This window comes from Gopherus evgoodei, chromosome 1, assembly GCF_007399415.2.
Source record: "Gopherus evgoodei ecotype Sinaloan lineage chromosome 1, rGopEvg1_v1.p, whole genome shotgun sequence".
NCBI classification, from domain to species: Eukaryota; Metazoa; Chordata; order Testudines; family Testudinidae; genus Gopherus; species Gopherus evgoodei.
In genome coordinates, this window is record NC_044322.1 from 167920295 (window position 1) to 167945931 (window position 25637).

The 25637-nt window shown below is 43.0% G+C and overlaps 1 protein-coding gene across 2 annotated transcripts in view; it reads right to left on the bottom strand.

Annotated features, from left to right (window-relative positions):
* The window catches only part of EVA1C (eva-1 homolog C), a 71019-nt gene extending 53324 nt beyond the window's left edge, over positions 1 to 17695 (bottom strand). For both annotated transcript variants that reach the window (XM_030579207.1, XM_030579200.1), the window contains exon 1: positions 17259 to 17695. In XM_030579207.1, coding sequence (XP_030435067.1) covers positions 17259 to 17385 — 127 coding nt within the window. In that variant the 5' untranslated portion in view covers positions 17386 to 17695. The remainder of the gene's footprint in view (positions 1 to 17258) is intronic.
* Positions 17696 to 25637: the final 7942 nt, after the last annotated feature.

The window sequence follows — 25637 nt, forward strand, 5'->3', positions numbered from 1 at the left end:
GCGCTGTAACTCCCTCACCAGCGCTGCAACTTTCTGATGTAGACAAGCCCTCAGTAACTGAATGCAACTTTTTACTAGGACTCAAAAGGTACATGTGAAAGCCAAGCTGAATCCTTTCTTCCAGAACTGACCAGCTTAGTTACAGTGTCCACCGTGTTGACAAAGAACTCTGACTAAAATTCACTACACTACACAGATAAAGCATGAAATACATGCAGATTGAACTACAGTATTATGTTGTTATGTTATTATTATTAATTATTATTAATTATTTTACCATAGGAGCTCTAATCATGAACCATGACCCCATTATGCTAGGCTCTGTACAAACAGAACAAAAAGATATCCGTGCCCCATAGAGTTTACAGTCTAAGTATACGATTAGAGACAACAGCTGGATTCAGACAGATGAGGGAGCACAAATAAATAACGACCCAGTATTGCCAAGCATGAACAGGTGTGGTCTTAGCACACCAGCAACCTAACCATCGTCCAGTGTTTTTGTAGGCATCATGGCAAAGGAGAGTTTTAAGGAGGGATTTGAAGGGGGACAATGATATAGCTTTGTGAATATTTACGGGGAGCACCTCCCAAGCAAGAAGGGCAGCATGGGAGAAAGCACAAAGGTGCTTGTTTGACAATGTTACAAGTCAGCAGTGAAGGCTGTTATTATGGGGCGAGTGGAGGCAAGGCTTGACACCATAATGATGGATGAGATGATGGATAGGGGGGATTGATTGTGAAGAGCCTTGAAAAAGACAACAAGCAGCTTATGTTTGATGCAATTGCGAAGGGGGAGCCAATGGAGGGATTCAAAGAAATGTGTGACATAGTCAAAGCAATGGACTAGGAAAACCATCTAAAAGTGGCAGAAGGTCGCTCTGAATGGAAGGGGTGGAGACGCACATGGAAACCTAAATGTACTAACATGGGGAGCGGGGAGACTCAGAGGGAATGGGAGGAAGTTGGGGTGTCAGGGAACATTAGGATGGGTGCTCCATGTGGGGAGACAGGGACAGTTGGGGTGCCAGGGAAAGGAGGGGGAGCAGAGTGGTGCTCTGCATGGCATGTGAAGGGAGCTACTGAAGATTTGAAGGAGGGAGACAGCTGGCACCAGGTTGGGAAGAAGGGTCTTGGGGATTTGGGCCAGGGTAGTTTCTCCCACCCCTGGCCTAATCACCTCGATTCCTACCTGCTCCCCAGGCCAAGCCCAGGTGCTGCAACAGCTGCTGTAGCACCCCCAGTCACACTCTTGCGTCCACATCCAGCAGTCTCAAAGCTCCACCTGACCTGAGCCATGTTGAGCTTGAGCTGATGGCTAGACATCCATGAGGGGATGTCTGAGAGAGAGGCCTCTGGTGTATTGAGGACTGTGTTGAAATTGCAGTCTATCACTGTAAGAGTGTAAGGAATGAATGAAGGGTTCCTGGTCCTGCTTGCAGGCTAGGGAACTCTGTAGTGAAGTGTGTGATGTGGGAGCAGCAATCAGTCTGCAGCCAGACAGCTGAGTTGACTTAGGGAGCAGCCTGCTTTGTCACTCTCTGGTTTTGGGTTCTCATATGTTACCTGCATTCTAAGAAATAAAGCAGTGTTACAGTTTTGTAAGCAGTATTTTTTTGGTTTGGCTTTTCTGTGTGTATGCTGTGAATGTAACTAGGCTTTTCTGTGTGTATGCTGTGAACGTAACTAGGCCAAGATTTTAGTTTGGACAGAAGAAGACAATTCTGGAGTAGAGAGGTAGATCTACAAGTTAGCATAGGGATGGTAGTTAAATTTGTGTTTACAATAAAATGACCAGAGATAAGGTTTGGAGGAAGAAGAAAGAAGGACCAAGATCAGCGCCTGTGGAATTCCCACAGACAACTGGAGGGTAGATGAGAAGGATCCTCCAAAGGACATGCTGAATGAGTGACTAGAGAGGTGAAAGGAGAACCAGGAAAGGACAGAGTTATGCAAGCTAAGAGAACAAGATGTCAAGAAGAGCACAGTGTCAAAGGTGGCTGGCAAGTCGAGGAGAATGAAGGTGAGATACTGGGTCTGAGCTTTAGCTAGGAAGAGATTATTAGAGATTTGACAAGTTGGCCCCTCTCTGTCACTTCTTATTGTAAAGAGGACATGGCACTGATCAACCATAAAGACAACACCAGCCCCAAACCACCAACCTTGCTTAAATAGAATTAAGATTGTAAATAGATCTCTCAATTTAAAATAACATTCTTAGACTTCTGTAGCAGTTAATTTAAAAAACTTTGAAAGTCAGAAAATTCAGGGAGAACTTTATTTTTAAGTTTGAAGGTCTGGAAATTGGAATGTTGTAGTTTACAAATGTAAACATCAGAAAGTCTGGAAACACTCGCTTACAAATCCAGTGCATCATAAAATAGCACCAATACTGTAATTGACAATACAAAGCATTGGAATTCAATAGTTTGTTCTTATCCAGAACAACATCATTCCATTTGGAATTAATTCACCTCTGTATAGGCGGCCAGCATAAGACCTGTGCACCACTTATCTCTCTTGAAATAAGGTTAAAGTGATGCATAAGCTTTGTGCAGGCTCACTGCACTGGGGTGCATTTCCCCCTTAGTGAAGAATGGCACTGTCAGAACATAATCATGAGTTCCGAGGATAATACCTGGCACATATTAAAAGTAATCTGTTTCCTAATAGAATGCCTTTTTATCAAGAATGCATTCTGCAAACATTTATTTTTAGAGCCTGAATATGAAAGGCCCACAGCATTTAGTAGCTCTCTCAATCAGGCCTTTATATAAGTTTATTATATTGGTTATAATTCATAGTTAAATGTAGCTTGATTAGTGTAGTAATTTGTTCTCCATTTTTTAAGAGATGCTAATTCATTTCAGATCAAAATAGACTGAAATACCTCACATATTATTGCTGGAGTCCCAAAAAGCTAATCCATTTTATAAATCTCCATCAGACCCTGCAGTTTTTCCAAGAATTGTGCTACCAGCCAGTAAAAATTGTATGGGCAGGATTGACAGACTCAGAAGAGGAGAACTCTCCCAGTGATGACTAAGCCACTGATAAGCTCTACTACAACTGAAATATTAATGAGTTCTTGAAGAATTATCTCTGGACACTTGCTATTCCGTGGGTGAATTTTTAGCAAAAGCTACCCAGCGACATTTCCATTATTGATATGCAGAGAGACAGGATGAAATCCTGGTCCCGGTTTGAAGTCAATGGCAAAACTTCCATTGACTTCAAAGGGGCCAGGATTTTTCCCACTAAGTTACCAGAAAGTGACTGATTCTCAGCTGGTCTGCAGTGACAACTGCTGCCCCACAAGGAACACTGTGCAGGGCTATTTAGCAGTGGTAAGATAATCGATTAATATTGCTCCAAGAATTATAATTTCTGTACAGGCGCTTGCCCATTTCTGGTGGCTCTAACTAGCTAACACCACAGACTATGTGCTGCAGCTTCATCCCTTTGCAGTGCTGAAATGAAAGTGGCTAAGGTTTACTCGGCTCGGTTTCACTGTGCTACAAGACAGTACTATTGTAGCATACAGTGATCTCCACTCATTAAGTCATAAAACCATTTTCAGAGAAAGTTAATCTTCATTACAATAAAACAAAGGATTTAAGGTGAAATTTGAAGTGGGGAAGTAATTCAGGGGATGAATGAGGGGAAAAGGGCCGTAAAAAGGTCAGCATAAATGAATGATTCCCTACCTCTGGAGGTAAGAGAGAGGAAGACAATATTGTAGGAGATGAGTGAAATAGACAGGAAATAGGCAAGCGAACAGAGAGGTAGCATGAAACATGTCCATGGAGAGAGAATATATATTGGATTTAGAAAAAACTACAAAGCCACTAGAAATGACAGAGGGTTAGATTGTTACAGTGTTCCTGCTTCCTGGAGTGAGAGAGTCATTTGGCTGCAGAGTTCTGGACACCTGAAGTTTGAAGAAGAGGCATTTAGGAAGAATGTAAAAGAAGGAACTATCATACTCAAGACATTAGAGTACTGATTTTCAGACTGAGATTACGTGTTCAAGTGCGTGACAGTTTACGGCAGGCACTACCACATACTCATGTGTAAATCAAAGACTTGAGCGTGTGCACTGGATAGCTATATGGATAGTTGCCATCTAACTCTGTGGGCATGAAAATCCCTGCTTTTGTGCATGCACATGCTTGTTGTACATATGCAAAGTAGGTGGCAATTGAGCAGGCTGAAACTGGCATGCAACCCTGGTCTGAAAATCAAGAGGGAAAGAAAGTTTGGGGTTGGAGATGGTTTCAAGATTTCTGCCCATCAAAGCAAAGTTAAGGTTCTCATTAAGAACAGTGATGTCTTCATATTGGTCTAGATAGCCTAGCATGTTGTAGGCACTGCTGCAAATACAAATAATATATATCAATAACAATAATGAAAGATAACAGCCAGGCACACAGAGGAACTGAGTGTTCAGTGTAAAATCTCCTCCCCCTCCCCCCCCCCCGAATTAAAAAGAACCAGTTATAGAAGTAGGCTTTATGCAAGAAGAGAGTGCTGGAGATGGCAGCAGTGTGTCCAGTGATAAAAGAAAGCTTTGTCTAGTACAGGTTTGGCAGGTAAAATGGGAATGCTCCTCTCATCAGCTGTGTTTCCAGGAAAAAAAATTAGTAGTGGCAGACATAAAGGGCCTGATTCATCTCTCACTTATGCCAGTGTAGATCAGTTTTACACTGGTACAAGTGGAAAAGTGAGAGGAGAATCAGGATCTATATATGTACATTAACTCTTTTGACTGTGATATATGTAGCAAGGGACCTTCCTTCTCATTGTCTATAAATTAGCTAATATTCTTCACAAAGGGACCTCTCAGCTAGTAAAGAGTCAATGTAACTCTTATTCGTCCATCACCCAGGGGTTCTTTAAGCTCTTTCTATAGATACAGAGGATTCTCTTTAATATTAATGCTTAGGACAGAGGGTGAAGTCCTCCATGAAAAACATTACTTTCAGGAATTCAGAGCAATCCGATTTGTCTGTTCCATAATTTGCTTCTCTCTTCCCCCAAGTTCCCCAAAGCAGTTTTCCAGGATGCATAGTTCAAGTCATCCTAAAAAGTCTTAGTCTAATATGGTAATCTTCTTTGGAAAGGGATCTTGTCTACTCCACATTCTGTACAGCACTGAGCATAGTGCCAGAGTGCCCACTTTGCTAGATTTTATTTTTGCATATACTCATTAGCTTTACTTAAGTTTTCCCGTGTCCTTAGTTTTTCAGATACGATTCTTCCCCCAGCCTCTCCACAACATGCAACACAGAGCTATCTCTATCCTTTTCGTTTTCACCACGAATTGTAAACATTTCTGGAATCCCTATGGAGTCCTCCAGAGCTGCGTGGGTTGGAGATTCCCATTCCCACAGTGGCAACATGAGAGGCTGTGTTGTCATGCAAGGGAAAGAATGCTTGTATAATCGTCTTATTTTTAATTTTAGGCATTGTGCCAGCAGTTGGTGTTATCTTAACCCTTTGTAACAGGCAGATGTTCACTTTGAAAGCACAATGGTAAACTGGTGACCATAGAATACTCTGTTCTCAGATGTCTAGTCCGAACTCAGCAGAGTTGCAACCAGCAAATGCTAGTTCCAGATCTTACGTTCTGACTCTGTTGCTTTGTTAGGACCAGATCCTGAGTGTTTTGCCATTGACCTCAAGGAGAGCTGGAGGAGCAGGCTGTTCATAAGCAAATATTAAAAATAAGTGGTTCACCATAGGTGCAGCAATCCAAGTAGACTCTAGTGATAAAGATTATAGTCACTAGCTACAGTAAAATATATTATCAACGTGCATTTTCCTAAAGGAAAACACTTCTTCTCCTTTATTTCATGAACATGTCTTGTGGATCATAATTATCTGACATATTATAACTCTGATTACATGTCAAACTTTGATGGCCAAATTCATCATGGGAGTGACTCCATTGAAGTCAAAATAGAGGATCCAATGGAGTTATATCAGGAATGAACTTGCCTCAAGATCTCAGTCTTACCCTCAAGTATATGAGGGCAGTAGCTCTGGCTAGAACCCTGGTAAATAAAAGATGAAAGAAATACATAGCTGGTGACATCATCTTCTGAAGACTGAGGAAGGGGGCAACCATGTCCAGGAGATAGCAGGAAACCACTACACCCCAAAAGATTTTAAGTAGGTGGATCCTAGAGTCTGGAGGAAAATATTTCTTTGAAAATTTGGGTTTGTGAACTTGAATCTCCATGCAATCTTGCGGGGATCAATCCCTCAAGAAACACAATGCAGGGTTCAGTTTGCAAACACCATTGTGAACGAAACCCTGCAGGGTTTAAACAGACCTAGTTTATATCTGACCCTCTAAAATTCACATGACATAGGATCACATGAGTTAGAGGTGAGGAATGGGATCACTTAATCCATTCCCTTTCAAGGATGGCCTACAGTCCCCCCAGCAGAGGAGATGTCAGTTAACAATACACTAGATCAAGGCCGAAACGCTATCTTCATGGCTGAATTACTTTCATTAGCACAGCAATTGGCTTCACATTTTTTTATTCAATTCAACTTTAGGTTGGATAAACTGAAAGACTAAAAATTCTACTGTGGTCCAAAAATGCAAAGTGATTCTGAAAATCTAACTTGTGTCTTCCAGCGTGTGAACAAAGAAAACAAATATAAATTTAAAAAAATATTCTACAGTTCTTTAGGGTCCTATCCATAGCCCACTGAAATCCTTGGGAATTGTTCCACTGACTTCAATGGATTTTGCATCAGGCCTTATGTTACAACTTATGTTTTAAAATTAATTCTAAATTAATGTCCAAACAGTGCTAGTATTCTTTTTGTTGCCAAAAGCTGCACAATGGATCTTTTAAACAGTTCTCTTAAAATGCACAGAAATTCAGATGAAGTGACTCACAATGCTGAACAAATAAGGCACAACCGTGCCTAATTGTGCCTCTCCAGTTCTCTCTAAGACAATACAATATTTTTTCTCTATTTGGTGACAAAGAAAAATATTTTAATTATAATTGTTGATTGGCTGGAAGATGAAAAAAGTCTGATCGTTAGTGACTGATTAAAGTGCATTTTCTTGGGCAGTGGTTGGTTATAAACCTAGAGAACATTACTCAGAAATGTGAAACATATTGCATAAGAAATGGGATTAGTATTTCTATGGAATTAGTACCCACTTTCCTTAATAAAGCTGAGGTCACCTGGAAGTCCTATCCCACTGAGAAGTTTATCAACTTGAATTGTAGTATAAAGGCAGGAGGAGCTAATCAACAAATTTGTTTTATGAAATTTGCTTCTCCTTTGACTTAGAGAATATGCAATTTGTTATGTGCCAACAATCTGCTCAATGCGTTAGAAGACACAAAAATAAAGCGAGTTCCTGTCTCAAGGAATTAACAATCTAAAACGCAGACTCAAAAAATAGAGAGATGGGCCTGACACAAAACACTCACATCTAACTAAACCCTCACGTTTCACAGAACCAAATCCGACATCCCACAACCTCAGACCATCTCAGACCAGAACTCTGAAGTATGCATCCTTTTCTTATTGACATGGAACAAATGTTTTCCTTTAATATAGCAACCAACATTTGCACCTAACCTTTTCAAACAATATCAAGAAATTACATCTCTTACTATCTCTCTTAAGTTTTTGGTTGAGATCCAAGCATCACTTACCACAATGAGTCAACAGAATTTACTCAGTGGATTTATACAAGATTCTATCTCCTGCTAACACGGTAAGTCAACAAAACAAATGCTCCATCTATGTGGCCATTGAAATTCTTAGCACTTTATTAAAAGCCCCAAATAAAATGTCATTCACTTGCTTTCTTTGGTGTAAAGTATCAGAGGGGTAGCCGTGTTAGTCTGGATCTGTAAAAAGCGACAAAGAGTCCTGTGGCACCTTATAGACTAACAGACATAGTGGAGCACAAGCTTTTGTGGGTGAATACCCACTTCATCGGATACATGCAGTAGGCCACTACATGCATCTGACGAAGTGGGTATTCACCCACAAAAGTGTATGCTCCAATATGTCTGTTAGTCTATAAGGTGCCATAGGACTCTTTGTCGCTTTTTGCTTTCGTTGTGTTTAGGAGAATCTGGATTGCGTTAATTAATGGAAATTAATGGAAACTTATTGTGCAGGAAGATTGCATGGTCAGCTGATGTTTCTTGAGTGTTTTTGTTTACTTTTCATTGACTCCATTTGCTCTCTATTCTTGGAGTAGAAGGCCAAGCCTAATTTGTTAAAGCAGTGATTATTTCTGCCTGAACTGCTCTTGAAAAAACAGATGTCTTTGTGAGCGAACTAAGACAAAAAGGTTGGAGCTAGCAAAACTAGACTGCTTCTTTTGCCTCTTCCACCCCCTAAATAATTATCCAACCCAGATAGAAGATCCCATTATTACTCCCTTTCGATGTGTGCACATCCTGAAGTTCCATTAAGATTCCTTTGGTTTTCTATTACAGACTTATTTCTTGGAGGCTACACAGAAGCAATGGGTTTCCAGAATAAATCTGAATGAAGAGAGGGTGGTTGATTGATGAACTAGGGTAAGGAGGTCATTCCGTATATAAGGGTCAGATGCCCACAACCTCCTTGAAACCCTTGTGACCCACCACAATTCCAGCATTCACTAATGAGCAAAGAACTAAGTATTTGTGATGGTGGCTCTCAAAAATGGGATGGTTTAGCAAAATAGAAGTCTTCGATTTTCTAAGACCCATTCTCAGATATGAAAGTTGCAAGTTACCACTGATGAAATAATATGCATTTAGGCCAATAGTCCCCAAACTCTTCACAGTCACACAGACACCCCTTATCCCTGTCAGCACCACCCTACAGGGAGCCAGACAAGGAGCAGGGCTGTAGCTCCCGGGGGTGGTGAGGGACAACAGGGGTAAGGGGTTCGAGGCTGGGGCCACAGATGGGGGCAGGTCTGGGGCTGGGAGCATGGCTACGACTGGATGCAGGGCCGGAGTAGGGCTGGGGGCAAAGCAGAGCTGGGACCGGAGTGGGGCTGGGTGGTGCTCCCTCGCCGCAACCCTCATGGAGGCTGGCCCAGGTCCCACCTCAAATATTCCTACATGTCCCCCTAGGGGGAGGTGCCCCAAAGTTTGGGGACCTCTGATTTAGGCCCTGATTCAGCAGACCATCCCTATTCAGAAAAGCATTTAAGCATGGGCTTAAAGATAAACCCATGCTTAAGTGTTCTGCTGAATAGGGATGAATTTGTGTATGTGCTTAAATGCTTTACAGAACTGGGGCCTTACACTTCCTCTGGTGAATAGCTAAGAGGGAAGAAAAGAGCTCTCTAGCCACAGGCCCAATCTGGTTCCCGTGGAAGTCAATGGAAAAAAAGAGTCCTGTTATATTTATTGGGCACTGGATCAGACCCTACATTTGTTTTTCAAGCCCTGGGCATTCAGTTCCCAGTATTTAAATATATGGATGGGATTTCACTAAAAAAAAATGACATCAGGATAGCAGACATCAGAACAAATATTCTCTACTTTGCAGTTCATGTTACATACAGGATGCAGTATGTTTGCATCAAACAATTTTTAAAGAAGTACAGACTATATAGATCTTTAAACCAATGTATCTGACATCTCCATATAGACAATTTCTACATGAGGTATGTCCTGTTTCCAAAATGTGACATTAAATTTTTTGATACTCAACCTTCTCTACCCAATTATGTGGTTTAGAAGCCTGGCATTGGAGGGCATGGATTTTCACTACATGTATTATTCAGATAACGCTGTTCACAAAATGAAGAGATACCTAGAGAAACCCTATTTCTGTATTTGAAAGCCAGACTAAGGAATAATGTGGGAACAAGCATATATGACTACGTAACCCTAGAGGGGTTACAGAAAATGCAAAACCATGTCTAAACTTGATTTGTGGTAACAAAATGTGTGGAAATTGAAAATTCCACCCAGAGCCATAGAGGCCAATGTGACTCTTATGAAAAAGAAAGGGATAAATCCTGTGTAAATTATATTGCCTTCATACTGTGAGGTGATCCAGCAAAAATATTACATGAGCAGAATTTGAGAGAAGAGGGTGGTGAATGGGTTCGCTGTCTGCCACCTAGTGGTTGCCGCCACTGGCTGCCACCCCACCTAGTGATTGCAATAGGATGGATAGGGGAACCCAAGCCCTCCTGCTCCACCAGGTGTCAACTCAGGACCCTGTGAAGCCAGTCCAGCATCTTTGACCTTGGGGTGCCTTAAGTTAGACTTCCTGGGCCACTTCTTACCTCCTCTTTCCCAGGACATTTGGCAGTTTGTCCCTGCAAGCACTACCTCAAGTCTTGCCTACCCGCCTCCGACCCATAAAAGCTGCCACTCATCAGCATGCCTTCTCCCGGTCTGGATCTGGCTACATCCTCCTCCTCCACAACTCACAGAGTGGGTCCTTCTCCCTGCCCTGTCTATGCCCAGCTGAGCTGTCCGGCTCTCTTTTAAACCCCACCTCCAGTGGAGCATTCTCAGCAAAGGCGGAGGGGAAAAGGCCTCCTGAGCTCACAGCTGCTCTTTAACCTTTTTCTGTCCAGAGAGGGTTTTATACACACTGTCACACAGCCTCCCACCTCAGATCCGGTGCTGGGGTATTGTCTTGCAGACCTTGCAGGCCTCCCCCTTACACACACACACCTCTTGAAAAAAAAGTCTGTGTTTTTATGGTCCTTCCTAGCCTGTGACATATCTGGAAGGTTGTAAGGAGAGGTACCAATGCATGATCCTGGGGATGGCGACCCTCACAGCGTGCAGACACCGTAGCAGTGCATGGTCCATCACTAAGAGACAGGGGTTCCTCCACAAATTATATCTTAAGGTGTCCACAGTCCATTTTACTGCCAGAGCCGTCACCTCAATGACCAAGTAGGATGTTTCTCGTGGGAACAGTTTCTGGCTGAGGTACAGCCAGTGCTCTTCTCCATCAATGTTGTGGGAAAGAACTGCTTCTAGCCCTACCTCAGCTAGAAGCATGAACCTCTTGGTGAAGTCAGGGTGTGTGAGCACTGGCTCTTGGCTTAGCTGTTCTTTTAGCTCACAGAATGCCTTATTTCAGGACACAGACCACCTCATCTTCAGGCTAGTGTCCTTTATTAGATCGGTTGGGATGCTGCAATGGTTGCAAAATTAGGAACAAAGAATCTGTAGTTCTCAGCAAGGCCTAGGAAGTGATGCACCTGCTTCTTTGTGGATGGTATGGCACATTGCTCTAGGGCCTGCATTTTGCTGACTAGCTGCCTTAGATGCCGGCCTCCAACTAGGTAGCTCAGATATGTCACCTCCCAGCTGGCCAGCTTGCACTTGGCTGGGTTAGACGTTAACCCTGCCTCCTGGAGGGCCTGCAATATCACCATCACATGCCTTAAGTTTAGATGGTCATTCCAGTTCCGACTATAAATGACTATTTTGTCAACGTATGCAGTAGCATACTGCCAGTGCAGGCAGAGCACCTGATCCATTAGGCACTGAAAGGTGGCCGCAACCCATGTAGGCTGAAGGGCATGATCTTAAATTGGTATAATCCAAACAGCGTGGAGAGGGTGGCCTTCTCTTGTGACTAGGCAATTAGGGGAATCTGACAGTAACTCTCTGTTAGGTCAAGGGTAAATATATACTTGGGGGTCCCCAGTCTGTCTAGTAGCTCATTGACGCGGGACAAAGAGTACGCATCATACTTTGATATAACATTCACACTCCAGAAATCGATGAAGAAGCAGATTGACCAGCTGGTTTTCAGTATCAGCACAATGGAGTTCCTCCACTCATATGGGACTCCTCGACTACCCCAACTTCAATATCGTCAGCAGTTCCTAGTGGACTGCCTCACACATCTTCCTTGGCAAGAGACAGGGGTTCTCCTGGACTTTTCCCCTGGCTTGGTGTCTGTGATGTTGTGCCAGGTGCATACGCCCTGGTAGCGCGGCGAACACCGAGGGGAAGGCTTTCACCAACTGTCACAGCTGGTGCTGTTGCTCTGGCTCAAAGTCTTCTCCCAGTGGAATCTGTCCAGTGTCTTGTTCTGGGGGCATGTGTGAGCCGAGTTCCAGCCTGGGCAGAGAGGTGCTATGAGGAGGATCTCCCACTCACACCAGGCTTTTAGCGGGTTGACATGGTAAATTTGTATTTCCCATCATTTTCTGGGCTGACATATCTCATAATTAACTGCCCCTACTTTCCTTAGCATCTTGAATGGGTCTTGCCACTGAGCCATCAGTTTTGACTCTGAACTCAGAAGGAGCAGCAGGACCCTATCTGTGGGCCTGAACTCTCTCATCTGGACCCTTCTGTTGTAGGCTCATTCTTGGTCCTCATGGGTCTGCAGCAAGTTTTCCCAGGGAAAATGCCCCTAACCTCTCCAAATCCTCTTGCAAGCAGATTATGTATTGGACCACACTGTGTTTAAGTGGTGGCGGCTCATCTCACATCCCCTGGAGGAGGTCTAGCATCCCATGGGGTAGTCTCCCATACAGAAGCTCAAATGTTGAGGACCCCAGGGAAGCTTGAGGCACCTTATGAATAGTAGAAAGGAGGGGGAGCAACTGATCCCAATGTCGTGGGTCCTAGGTGATGAACTTCCTCAGCATTCCTTTTAGGGATTGATTGAAGCACTCCACTAGCCTGTCCATCTGAGGGTGATAGACTGACATCTTTAAGGTCTTAATCTTTAAGAGATCACGTAGCTCTTTCGTCAATTTTGATGTCATGTTGCTCCCCTGATCGGTTAAGATCTCCTTTGGTACCGTGACCCGGGTGAATAGCTTCAGCAGCTCAGGGATGATGTGAGTGGCTGTGCTAGCTCAAAGAGGGATGGCCTCGACATAGTCCACTATCATTCAGTGTACTGATACCCAGTTGTCGTCTTCTCGAGCGGTTCCACCAGACCCCTGCCGATTCTTTTGAAGTTGGTCCCAACCACTGAGAGGGTGACGAACGGGGCTTTCAGGAGTATTGTGGACCTGGTCGGGTGGCACTCGGGGTATGACACACAATAATCCTCGACTTCTCCATCCCCAGCCAGTAAAACCTAAGGGTTACCTAGTTGAAGGTTTTCTCTTGCCGAATCTGACCCACATAGGGTATTGTATGTGCCAGCTCTAGCACCTGTATTTCTCCTGTTTGGGCATTCTTGGCCATCCAGTACATTCTCTCCTCCCATAGCTCAAAGTGAGAACATAGTTGCAGAAGCCATGGGTCTGCCACTTCCCAGTTCATGCCTGTGAGGTGCTCATATGCCCGTCTCTGAGTCAGGTCCTCCCTCTGCACACTCATAAAATCTATTTTGACCATCAGCAAATCCCAGTCTTGAGATTGGGGGGCCTTTTGCCTCCCTGGTGGTGGTTCCAGTTGTGACAGGCTCTCCTTGGGGTCCTCTTTATCCCTGACTCAAGCTAGGTTTCCTGACCCCAGGAATTCGGGGGTCCCTCCCTGGGGGTCTTCTTCCCTCAGCAGGTCATTATCCCAGGATTTCATAATCTTCTTAAAATCTTCCACGTCTTGACCCAGAATCACTGCGTAAGCTAGTGCAGAGGGTACCCCAACCTACACTTTCCTCGAGTGTTCACCTATCATGAGCTGCACTTCCCTAGTGGGGTATGAGTGTATATGTCCATCGATACACTGTAGATAGATGGTGTGTAGGTTGTCTCCCAGCCTGGCTAGGTGTACTCGGGCCATTGTCTGGCTACACCCAGAGCCTTTTGATTAGTCTCATTATAGTTGGAATGGCAACACCCATTTTTTCATGTTTTCTGTGCATATATATCTTCCTACTGTATTTTCCACTGCATGCATCCAATGAAGTGGGCTGTAGCCCAGGAAAGCTTATGCCCAAATAAATTTGTTAGTCTCTAGGGTGCCATAAGTACTCCTCGTTCTTATTGTTCTTCTGTGTATCTCTCCGTTGTATAAGTCTAACTCTACGCTCCAAACCTTTGCATGTGCTGGGAGAATTAGATCCTGTGACCAACAAAGGACTAAACAATTTCCAGGTTAGTACTGACAGCATAATTTAATGTATTTTAAAAAGGAAAGGGTAAATGTACTGTTGTTTCATGCAGGCTCTCACAGCAGGCTGGGAAGTGATTAGAGGAAATCATCAGCATGCCAGAAGAAGGGGGAGAGAGAGTCAGCTCAGTTTGGGGCTGCTGAGGTAGAGATCTGATGCTAGAATCACATAGAGTGAAAAGATCAGTGAACCAAGAAAGTATGCCACCTGATAATCTGAGTATAAAAGCTCAAGATCTGTGAAGAGGAGAAAAAGCTTAAGCAACTTTCCTTCCAACTCCGTGTGCATCACTAATCTCTCACTACTGGATCCAACTGTACGGAACACTTAAATGACCCCTTGACTCTTTCAGTTTCTTTTGCTGTGACATGGTTTTCAAAAGGAAATGCACACCAGGCCGCATGGAGATTTTGCTGTTAGATTCACCTTCTCCAAAAAGTGAACATGCATGTGGATTACAAAACACTGAGCGCCAGCTCCTCAGCTGATGTAAATCAGTACAACTTCTTTTAACATCTGTCCTTGAGAGCAGAGGGGACATGTGAGCAGGGTGGGGGCCCTATCAGCAGGCACAGGTCACCTCTGCCAGAGAGAGATTGTTTTGTTTCTTACAAGTCTTTGTGCCAATAATGTACTGTCTCTTTAAAAGAGGTAGATTTGTTTTCACAAACTCAACAAGGCTTAAGAAAATCAACTGTGTGCTTTTGCTGAGGAAGGAAGGGAAAGTATAAGGAAAGTCAGCAACTTTAGAAGCTCAGTACTTGTCTTTGCTGTTGCATAGCCTGCAGCTCCTTAACAGGTATATTAGTTTTAAGCAGATTCAGGATGGCATTTACAGGTTTCATCTTACTTCTTGAGAATTTTCTGACAGCTTTTGGCCTGCACTACCTGTTGTAAGTTTCACTAATTCGGAGTTAGTGAAAAACCTGCTTGGATTATTCTGGATAGCATTCTTTTTTCCCTTAAAGGGATCGCTAACATTTTGATTTTTTTCTTTATCACTATGGATCACATCCCTGCATTAAGAAAAAATGTGAGCAAATAGTAATGCCTACAAATATCACCAGTTCCTGCTGGCAACAGATTGCAATTTAAGAGGCTATTCTACATTTTACTTGCACAGTTGTCTGTATGGCATATTTGTAATGCTGGATTCTGGGTTTGGGGTAGGGGGAATTGTCTTGATTAATTTCATTTATTTGGATGGATCTATGAACAATGAAATACTGAATACATAAGTACTTTTGAAATTTATCTTGGATTTCCTTATCTAAATAACTTAATTTCAAGTTTTGAATAGTCTTTTGTGAGAGGATCTAGGGATATTTTTGAATTCAGTTGCTATTAGAAATGGAAAATGTGAACTCTGTTATTTTTTTTCTTACTTATAGACAGTTATGTTAGTAACTCCAGTACTACTACCAATAACTGGGAGTCAAGTACAAAACAGCTAAGAGTAAGATAACAAGTATTTAAAAGTCTTTTACATGTGAAAGAAATCTAAGGGTAGAAATATAACATATAAATCTGTTATTTTGTTCTCTACAATTTAGGAATGCTTGTTCAGGAAAAGGATTTTCACTTTTATTCAATTTAAAACAATAGTACCAACTATTTTTCTTACATCTGAGAAAATAAACACGTCCAGCCTCTGCACAACCACCCACCAGCATTTTAAAGAGAATTAACATTAACTATGTTAATATTTATAATAATGTATTAATATTATTGATGATGTATTAACTTTGTCCCAGTGCACCTGATTAGGATTTGGAAAGTTAGACTCTGCTTTTTAATTGTGACGTTTACCTTCTGCCACAGGAGAAAACACTGGCTTACAGTTTGGTAAGGTTGCAACTATGAGGGGAATACTAAGCATATTATTAAATATACAAAGGCAAACAGCTGATCTTCTAAGTACTTTCATAACAACAATAAATGTTCTATGTCATATAACAAACGAAATGAAACAGAAATAGTAATCTTCAATAGAAATGTTGTCCTTTCTTTCTGCTGAAAATAAGCAGCAGCATCAGTACAATTTCCAAAGCTATTTAAATTTTGCATTATGAAATAGTTCCCTTGCATTATCAGCCACACGTCATTTTGATGGGGGACTGGTGTGTCCACTGGTCTCAGAACTGACCTTGTATGATATCTTCACTTAGGCCCTGATCCAAAGTCCATGGAAGTCAGTGAGAGTCTTTCCACTGACTCCCATGGACTTTGGCACAGGCCTTTACTCACTACCAAATTGTGTTCTCATAGTTTTATTTGAAAAAAGATTGATCGTACTGAATGGTTAAAGTTGTCACACTGCTTCCCATGCCACTTCCCTGGAACCCTTAACTCCCTTTTCCTATGACCTCCTCTTTAAGTAATTCTACAGCACTAGAAGGTCTGAATCATGGTCTTATTAACTTTTGTGGTGTTGGCCTAACAGCCTGTCAGGATGGGCATGATCTTGCTCAATGCTGCAGTTAATGGGTCTCTCCTTTTAAGTGATCTGTGTTGAAGAGGTAGTCAGTGTTCTCCCTTTGACTAATCTTTGCTCTGTGTCTAAATGTGAGCTTTGTACAGCTAACATCTATGTCCAATGCAGGCCCAAAGGCTAAAACTGAACCCCTAAATGTGATTTCCAAAGCAATGGTAACAGAAGCTTCACTGATTCCAAAATCGGAAATGTAGCCAAAGTAACATGTCCCAGTCTTCTCATCTATCTATCTATCATTATACTTTTATACCAGAGCATGCACCCTAATCCCCAGCATGCACCCTAGTGAGGAACCACTCCAGGGTGCACCATAGCCCTCAATACATGTTCTACTCATGAGCCCCTCCCAGACATTCACCTAACTACTCCTAGACATGCACCCTAATCCTATGCACACATCCCTGCTAGGCACACATCCTGCCCTAGCCCTTTGCACATATCCTGCTGAGCTGAGAGCTGGGCACCCTAATCCTGGACATGCACCTTGCTGATGAGCCAGTGCTGGGCACGCACTGTATTGAGGAGCCCCTCCTACTCACACCCCGATCCTGGCCATGCACCCTGCTTGTTGGGAAGGCAGATAAGCTAGTCCCTTCCCCCCAGTGCATGCTAGTGAGGTGTCTACCTGTTACTCAGTGTCCCTGTCTCCTCCCAGCCCCAGGCGGGTTCTGCCAGCCCTGGGCAGGGCATGGCCACGCTGCCTTACCTGAGAAGTCTGTCAGAGCCTCGATTTCCTTGGTCCCCACTAGGAACACGCAGTACAGGAGATTGAGAAGCAGCCCGGGCTCTACCTGTCTCCGGCTTGGATGCTGCCCAGCATCCAGTTCACTCATGGTGCGGGGGGGGGGGGGGTTCTGCAGCCCGGGGGAGTCACATGATGAACCCGGCCCCCAGCTGGCAGCGCATCCTCCCCAGCAGCCACCTCCCCTGCAAGCGCCCCGTCCTTCCCGGGACTAGAGCGCGCTGCCCACAGCACCAGCGGGGAGGAGGGAGCCGAGCGCCGCCGTGACCGAGCCCCCGCGCAGTTTCCCCCAAGAGGAAGTCCCAGCAATTACTAGTCCCTGGCACAGCGCTTTGCTGCGTGTGTGTGTATGTGTGTGAGGGGAAGAGACGAGCCCTTCCCCAGGGCACGGCTCCCGTGAGAGCCTGCGGGAGTCAATCCCGAAGTGCCCCCCCTCCGCGCTTCTCTCCACCCCCGGCTGGACATTTCTAGGGCCCGGCACCTCCCTCCTGATTCCCACACATCGCTTCTTCCTCAGCGCTGCTTCCTAGCCACAGAGCGGCGGGCTCGGAAACACCCGTGCGCTGCGTCCCGGTCTGTCTGACAGGAGCCCCCCTGCCCGCGCACGCGTTACCTCACAGAGCTCAATCAAGTCTTCCCAGAACCCCCCCTTGGAGCTGGCACCGAAGCGGGCACCACACTTTTCTTCCTTCTCTACTTCAGACTTTTTGACACGATCATTAGCAAAGCAGAATGTGCCAGATTCATTGGTCTAACCCAGCAGATCACTGCTCTTTAGCCTGTCCTATGGGTCTCTGAGGAAAACCCAACCAATCTACAGATTTCCTCCCAGGATCAAAACTCAGGATGGGAGGAATTCAGCTGAAATGTATCTTGTTTTAAGAAACAATACCAAACACACGTATCAAAACAATCTTGTTTCCCTGATTTCTCTCCTAATTTAGATCCTTCTCTTAGCAAATATTGTATTGCTTCATTTAATGTCCAGTTTCGCAGAGTCCCCCCCCATTTTGTCCCATTAAAGTTTTAAATGAGCATTGGGAAAATATTAGGGGGACTGCAGTCTCTTTTGCAGGAATAAAAAAAACTAGTGGACAGTAAGGGATCCAAAAACTGCCCTTACAATATTCTATACTACCTTCAAATGTTCTTTCCAGTTCTTTTAAGCCCATCAGTAGGGAATTGCTGAAAATCGCTTAGTCTGTGTGTATCTCCTTTTGACGTTATTGGGACTAATTAAGTAATAATTAAGCTAGGGAACTAGTTCCCCAGCCCCTTTAAGGCTTGCCACCATGAGGGAAAATAGAAACAATATTGGAAATATGATAAGGAAGCATCTGCAATCAACTCTCTGCACTGAGGTTGTGTTCAAAAATAAATATGAAAGTGGGAAGGCATGAGCATTTCACAGTTTGTAGCTTAGTATGCACAGTCACACTCTACAACTTATTTGTTAGATGACATTGATGAGTATGTAATAGGAGATGGGACCAAACTAGCACTGCAGATCATATTCCAATCCCACACCTCAATATTTGCAGGAGTTCAGACCAGATCCAGATTGAATTTCCCAGCTCTGGCATCTCTCTCTGAAGTGGGCCAAACTGGAACATCTTTTCTGACCAGTTTGAACTTTGTCAGAGTTTGTATTTGGCTCTGAATAAGTATCCTAATTTCAGGCCCATCTTTAACAGAAAATTCTTTCTTTCTTTCCTTCTTTTATTCTTTCTTACACACATACAGAGTACACCAGTTGATTACTACATACATTATATTCATGCTTCCCTGGTCTTAGGCAGATAAAAGCAAATTAAATTTTGCATTAACCTGTTTGTGGTTGTGAGCACTCCACTAATTTTTACTGAATTCAGATAAATAAGATAAAAATATGTTAGTGGTAGCCATGCATGAAAGGCATTGATGGTGGTTGGTTCTGAAGCAACTACTTGTAACTGAACCAGTTCTCCTAATATGTTGTGGAATTTGCCTGACTTCCTACCTCTCTTTCAGTTGACTGACTTACTCAACAACCTTGTCTATGCTGGGATTTCCCTAAAATGTTGCACTGGTTCAGCTCTGCTGCTGTTAGCAATGAAGGGAGTGATAAGATAGGCAAGGCACCAGCAGACACTGATGTTTTAAGTACCATATTTTTTTATCCCTCTGCCTGTTAAGCCAGGTGCTTCAGCAATCATGAGTCCAATGTACACTGAGAGGGAGACATAAAAACTTCTAAAATGACCTAAAATAGCTTTTCTATATTTAACCATTCACATTTTTATGATTTAATATGTAGGGACCTTCCTGGGCTGGAAATCTTCCCTTTCCTATGAGATAACGCTTATATTTCTATCCCTATCAGCAGGGCTTAAATTCAGCTGGAGCTGTCTGGAGTGGAGCTTCAGTAAATATTTTCAACCCATCTGGAGTTTTTATAGCATATTGGGGGAAAGTATGGGGTGCCTCAGGAAATACTTTGAGAGTGTAAGCCCTGCCTATAAAGTTATGAGAAAAAGGACCTTAAATCCATCAGTGGTTCAGGACTGAATCTGGTGCACACTAGCCCTCAGGCAGATGAAATTTTTGGGAGAAGATCCACATGATCTTGGGGAGAACATCCTCATTAATGATCTGGAGGATGGCATAGACTGCACCTTCAGCAAGTTTGCAGATGACACTAAACTGGGAAGAGTGGTAGATATGCTGGAGGGTAGGGAAAGAATACAGAGGGACCTAGACAAATTAGAGGATTGGGCCAAAAGAAATCTGATGAGGTTCAACAAGGACAAGTGCAGAATCTTGCACTTAGAAAGGAAGAATCCCATGCACTGCTACAGACTAGGGATCAAATGGCTAGGCAGCAGTTCAGCAGAAAAGGACCTAGGAGTTACAGTGGACGAGAAGCTGGATATGAGTCAACAGTGTGCGGCATTTTGGGCTGTATAAGTAGGGGCATTGCCAGCAGATCGAGGGATGTGATCATTCCCCTCTATTCGACATTGGTGAGGCCTCATCTGGAGTACTGTGTCCAGTTTTGGGCCCCACACTACAAGAAGGATGTCAAAAAATTGGAAAGAGTCCAGCGGAGGGCAACAAAAATGATTAGGGGGCTGGAGCACATGACGTATGAGGAGAGGCTGAGGGAACTGGGTTTGTTTAGTCTGCAGAAGAAAAGAATGAGGAGGGATTTGATAGCTGCTTTCAACTACCTGAAAGGGAGTTCCAAAGAGGATGGATCTAGACTGCTCTCAGTGGTAGCAGATGACAGAACAAGGAGTAATGGTCTCAAGTTGCAGTGGGGGAGGTTTAGGTTGGATATTAGGAAAAACTTTTTCACTAGGAGGGTGGTGAAGCACTGGAATGGGTTATCTTGGGAGGTGGTGGAATCTCCTTCCTTAGAGGTTTTTAAGGTCAGGCTTGACAAAGCCCTGGCTGGGATGATTTAGTTGGGGATTGGTCCTGCTTTGAGCAGGGGGTTGGACTAGATGACCTCCTGAGGTCCCTTCCAACCCTGATATTCTATGATTCTATGTATGAGGGGAGAAGGAAACAATTCTCTGAAAGGTTGCTTTTTAAATATTGCAGCTGTTTGAAACTGCTAGGAGTTTGGAATATTGCAAGTGATCTCAGAGAAGATGGATGAGTGGGCAGAGGGCAAGGTGAGGTAGTCAAAGATGTATGATAACTTCATATCTATGTTATATGGCTGTGCAAGTTATCATATGGATATCACTACCAGATGTGTTTGGGGGAATCTATCTGTCTAGATAGACAGACAGATACAAATATACATATATAAGCCCCAGGTCAGGAAAGCATCCCTATTCTGAAAAGCATTTTAGGACTTGAAGTCAATGGGACTTAAGCACATGCTTATAGTTAAGCATGTATTTAAGTGTCTGTCTTTCCTGAATCAGGGCCATAGTTTGTTAGAGTTTACCTCTAACCTTTTTAGTAGGACTTCATCATTATGTTGGAGGAGTTCAGATACTGCATTGATGGCAATATAAAACCCTAACACAGATAGTTAGAATGTAATATTTACAGAATGTATTTTCTCCTTTCACTTCTGGTAAGCCCTTTGCCTATGAGAGCAGTTTTTGCCAGCTGACAAAATCCACTAGTCAGAGGGAGAACACAGCTTATGTGTTTGTTTACACACTTCCCAAACCCATGATGCTGTAATCTAGACCCATACAAGTGGAATGACATCATCTTTTGCTTTCCTAAGTGATTCCTTAGGAGCAGCAACACTTGAGTCTGTTTATTCCGGAGTACAGAAGTTAGCATCTGAGCTGGGTACTCTGCTCAAATCAATTTACTTTCTTTTGCACTGAGGAGAACAGAAATAATTTCATAATGTCAGAAATGTGGAAAACTTGCTGTTTGTATGAAGTTACCATTGGAAGTCTCAGAATGGCGAGGCAAGAAACATACCATACTATATCTATGTTTTACTCATTTTCTCTGAACCTCTGCCAATTTGAAACTTATATCACAGTTTCCTGTATGGAAACTCAAATAAAATTAGTGCTGTCATTTAGAAAAGAAGCCAGCAGTGTGGAATAATAGAAGAATCTTGAGTCAGTTACTAAATATTAGACTATTAGTAAAAACATCACAACCAGGCAGATTTATAGCACCGTGACAGTGACACCATAGTTACTGCACTGGAGATATTTTAGTTCTAAAACCCCTATTTTCAGGCATATACAACTCTTCTCCCCTCAAAAAAATCTTTTCATGCTCATTCTCAACTGCAAAAGTAAGGGTTTTGAAATGTTTAGTAAAATTTTGTTTGGTTATTTTAGAAAATTCTGAGCCTGAAAAATTAAAAAAAAAAGATTTTTCCACCACTTAGGACATTTTTAAACACTTCATTTTCTTGCACTCTGACACAAATGAAATCTACAAGAGAGTTCTAACAACTGGGCTGCCATAGTCAATTGGGTTTCTATGGCAATGAATGTCAGACCAGTTGAAATAAAGTAAGTGCTTGAAAATAATGACTATATGGTGGTTATTTAAAACAACGTGTCCCATATTTGCTGATTCAACCTCCATTTCTATGGAAACAAGAATAAAAAAGGTAAACAGTAAGGGAGAACTGTCTCTTGTATATTTCATCTGTGGCTGTTTTCTGAATGCTCAAGTTCTACTTTTCATATAGTACTAAAGACTGTAGGATCTAACAAAGTCTTCAAGTCTGCAACAGTTTGACTTTGAAAACAACAGGCCAAATCCTGCATGCTCTACTCAAGAAAAATTCTTATAGACTTCAGTGGATCTTGGCCCAGGGTGTATAAAAGCAGGGGAAACATCTTACCACCCCCCCGCCACTCCTCCTTCACAGAAGTAATAGTCTCTGATGTGATAGAAAAGACAAAGTTATCTAACACTGTGGTTTCCAATCTGTGATCCACAGACTCCTGGGGATCTGCAAACTATGTCTAAGATTTCCGAAGGGGTCTGCACCTTTATTCAAAAATGTTTAGGGGCCCACAAATGAAAAAAGATTGAAAACCACTGATCTAAAAAGTTCTGCACTTTGTGGTTAAAACTGTTCCCTGCACCGTCAGCTTCTTGCCCAGCTAAACATAACTTTCTAATGACCATGCCCACTCTGTAAGAAAGAAGTAAGACAGAACAGGGTGTGCATTCATATCAGTTAGTTAAACCAATCACTTTCTCTTCGGTTCCCCTCTAAATTCCATCTTTACTCCCTCATTGTAGGGAACCTCCCCACCCCCCATCATGCTGCCACTGTCGTTGGCAGCTCTCCTGTTATCAGATATTTTTTTCTGATAGCACCCACAGCATGCAAGGCACTGTACAAACAGAAAGAAAGGTACAACCACTGTCCCAAAGAGCTTACAATCTAAAAGAACAAAGCAAAACAAAAAGGAAGAAAGAAAGGTGTAAAACATAGACATAGGGAGGTCAACATTTTAATTATCCATATCTCAATAATTCAGAGCATTGATGGTGTAGATCAGGGATCGGCAACCTTTGGCACACAGCCTGCCAGGCAAAAGCTCCATGGTGGGTAGGGCTGGTTTGTTTACCTGCCACATCCGCAGGTTCGGCTGATCGCAGCTCCCACTGGCCACGTTCACCGCTCCACACCAATGGGGGCTGCAGGAAGCGGCGGCCAGCAGATCCCTCAGCCTGTGCTGCTTTCAGCAGCCCCCATTGGCCTGGAGTGGCAAACTGTGGCCACTGGGAGCTGTGATCTGCCGAACCTGCTGATGTGGCAGGTAAACAAACCAGCCCTGCCCACCAGGGGGCTTACCCTGGTGGGCCATGTGCCAAAGGTTGCTGATCCCTGGTGTAGATCATCTCCAATTGCTCCTCAGTCTAGCCATTATTAGTCAAATCAGTTCTTGTGCCACAGTAGCAGTGGGCTTTCAGGAGGGATCAGAATGCAGGGAGAGAATGTGATTTGAAGACCAGTTCTGGAAGGACATCAATAGGAGCTGCTAGTATCTATGAAAATGAAAATCAGCCTACATGTTGATGCTCATTTTGTCATTGCTTGTATTGATGCCTGTACTGATGCTCTTTCCCTCTGGTCTGCAAGGGTTCAACGATGAATTTGGAGGAAATAATCACTTTACAAAGTCAAAGTAGCTAAAGCTTAATGATAATTTAATATTATTCTATTACAATTAAGTGAGTGAGATTCTGGTATTTGTGTAAGCTACCCTTTTTCCTTTTCCTTCGTAACCTAACTACAGTGCAGAAGATGCCAGTGGGCAGAGGGACTTATTCTATTAATTACAAGTAATTACAATTGATTCATCTTACAATGCTCCCCGTTCTTCCAGGTTTGCTCACTTTGTTTGTTGGTCCCCTGTCATCTTCCTCCCCTATCCTGATCTTTCCCCCAGTTTCTGTTTTCTGAGCAAGCAGCCCAATTCCCAAACCACTCTGAGTCCTCGCTTGAAAGCCTAGCATGTCCACTGCTGCTGACACCACAGAAAGTTAGTTGCTTTGATACTGATATAGCTCGAGTGTGACAGTGAGGAAGATAAACCCCCATAAGTTGTATTTTAAAATGTAGTCCTTTAGCTATTTAGAAAAGTGCTGCTCAATTTGAAACAGCTAAAAGACTGATTTTTTTTAAGATTAAACCAAGTGGTGGTTTACCTAAATTGCTGCAGCTGCTTATCTTTGTCAATAACAGAAAACGCAGCTTGGTTGCATTGGCTCAGCAGTGGAGACACAATAAGGATGTAATTGCAGGTTGGCACTCCCAAAGAGTGAGATTTACCCCAGTTCCTGGGCCCACACAAGGCCTTATGCACTTCTTAAGCCCTGTGTCAAGGCCAATGTTTTCAGAAATGACTTCTAACTGGGTGCAGGGCAAGCCTAAATTATCTCAGGCATGATGCTCAGAAAGGCTGAGCAGCTACTGCTCTTCTTGGAATTGTAGGTGCTCAGTACCTCTGAAAATCTGCACCTAGGTGACTGATGTGGGCATCTGAAATTAGTGGGCACTTTTAAAAATATCATCTTTAACATAGGGCTTGTATGGGGCTTCTTCATGGGGGTGAATTTCACCCAGTATGCTACAGGAGCTGGAGAGCTTACCCAAAAGTACAGATGGGAGTGGTGGAAAAGATAGTGTAGGTGTGAGTGGAGAAAACCGGTGATGGAGGAACAAGAGAGCAGTAAAGGAAAAGGCCGTCTGGGTTGAAAACAACTCTTATAGTTAATAGGATCTGCCTTGCTTCCTTTGTCAGTAACTGCAGCAGCTGCTCAGGCACTCGAGGGAAAGGATGACACGACTAGCACAGAAATTGAAAAATATTAGTGCTTTTGGTTTTTATTAGTTACTTTTAAATATTAAAAAACCTATTTTGGACAGAAATGTAACTTAATTTTTCTTTTCGGTACAATCATAATGCAACATCACGTCTTCTATATATCTCACCCTTGGTTTAGCTCCCTATGTTTTATATCGACAGTATATCAAACCAGATCTTTCTGTAAAATGGGAGCGAAAAAGCAATAGCTCCCTTAGCAGAAGTGAGAGCAACTGAGAGGGAGTGTCAATGTAATAGAAATAGAAATATATCCCTACAAGTGGTATGATCAAAAATAATAAATGCCTAGAACTAGAAAATTAAAAATTACCTAAGAACAAATGTCTTCTAAAAAAAGACCAAAGGTACATAGTTATAGTCTATATACAAACATTACTGTACTTTATTTGACAATCATTGTACAGTCATAAACCTTGCTCACTTCACTTTACACATGTAGTCCCCCAGAAGTCTATGACTGAACAAAGTAAGCAACGTTTGGCTATATCTCCACTAAATATTAAGTTACTAAGGA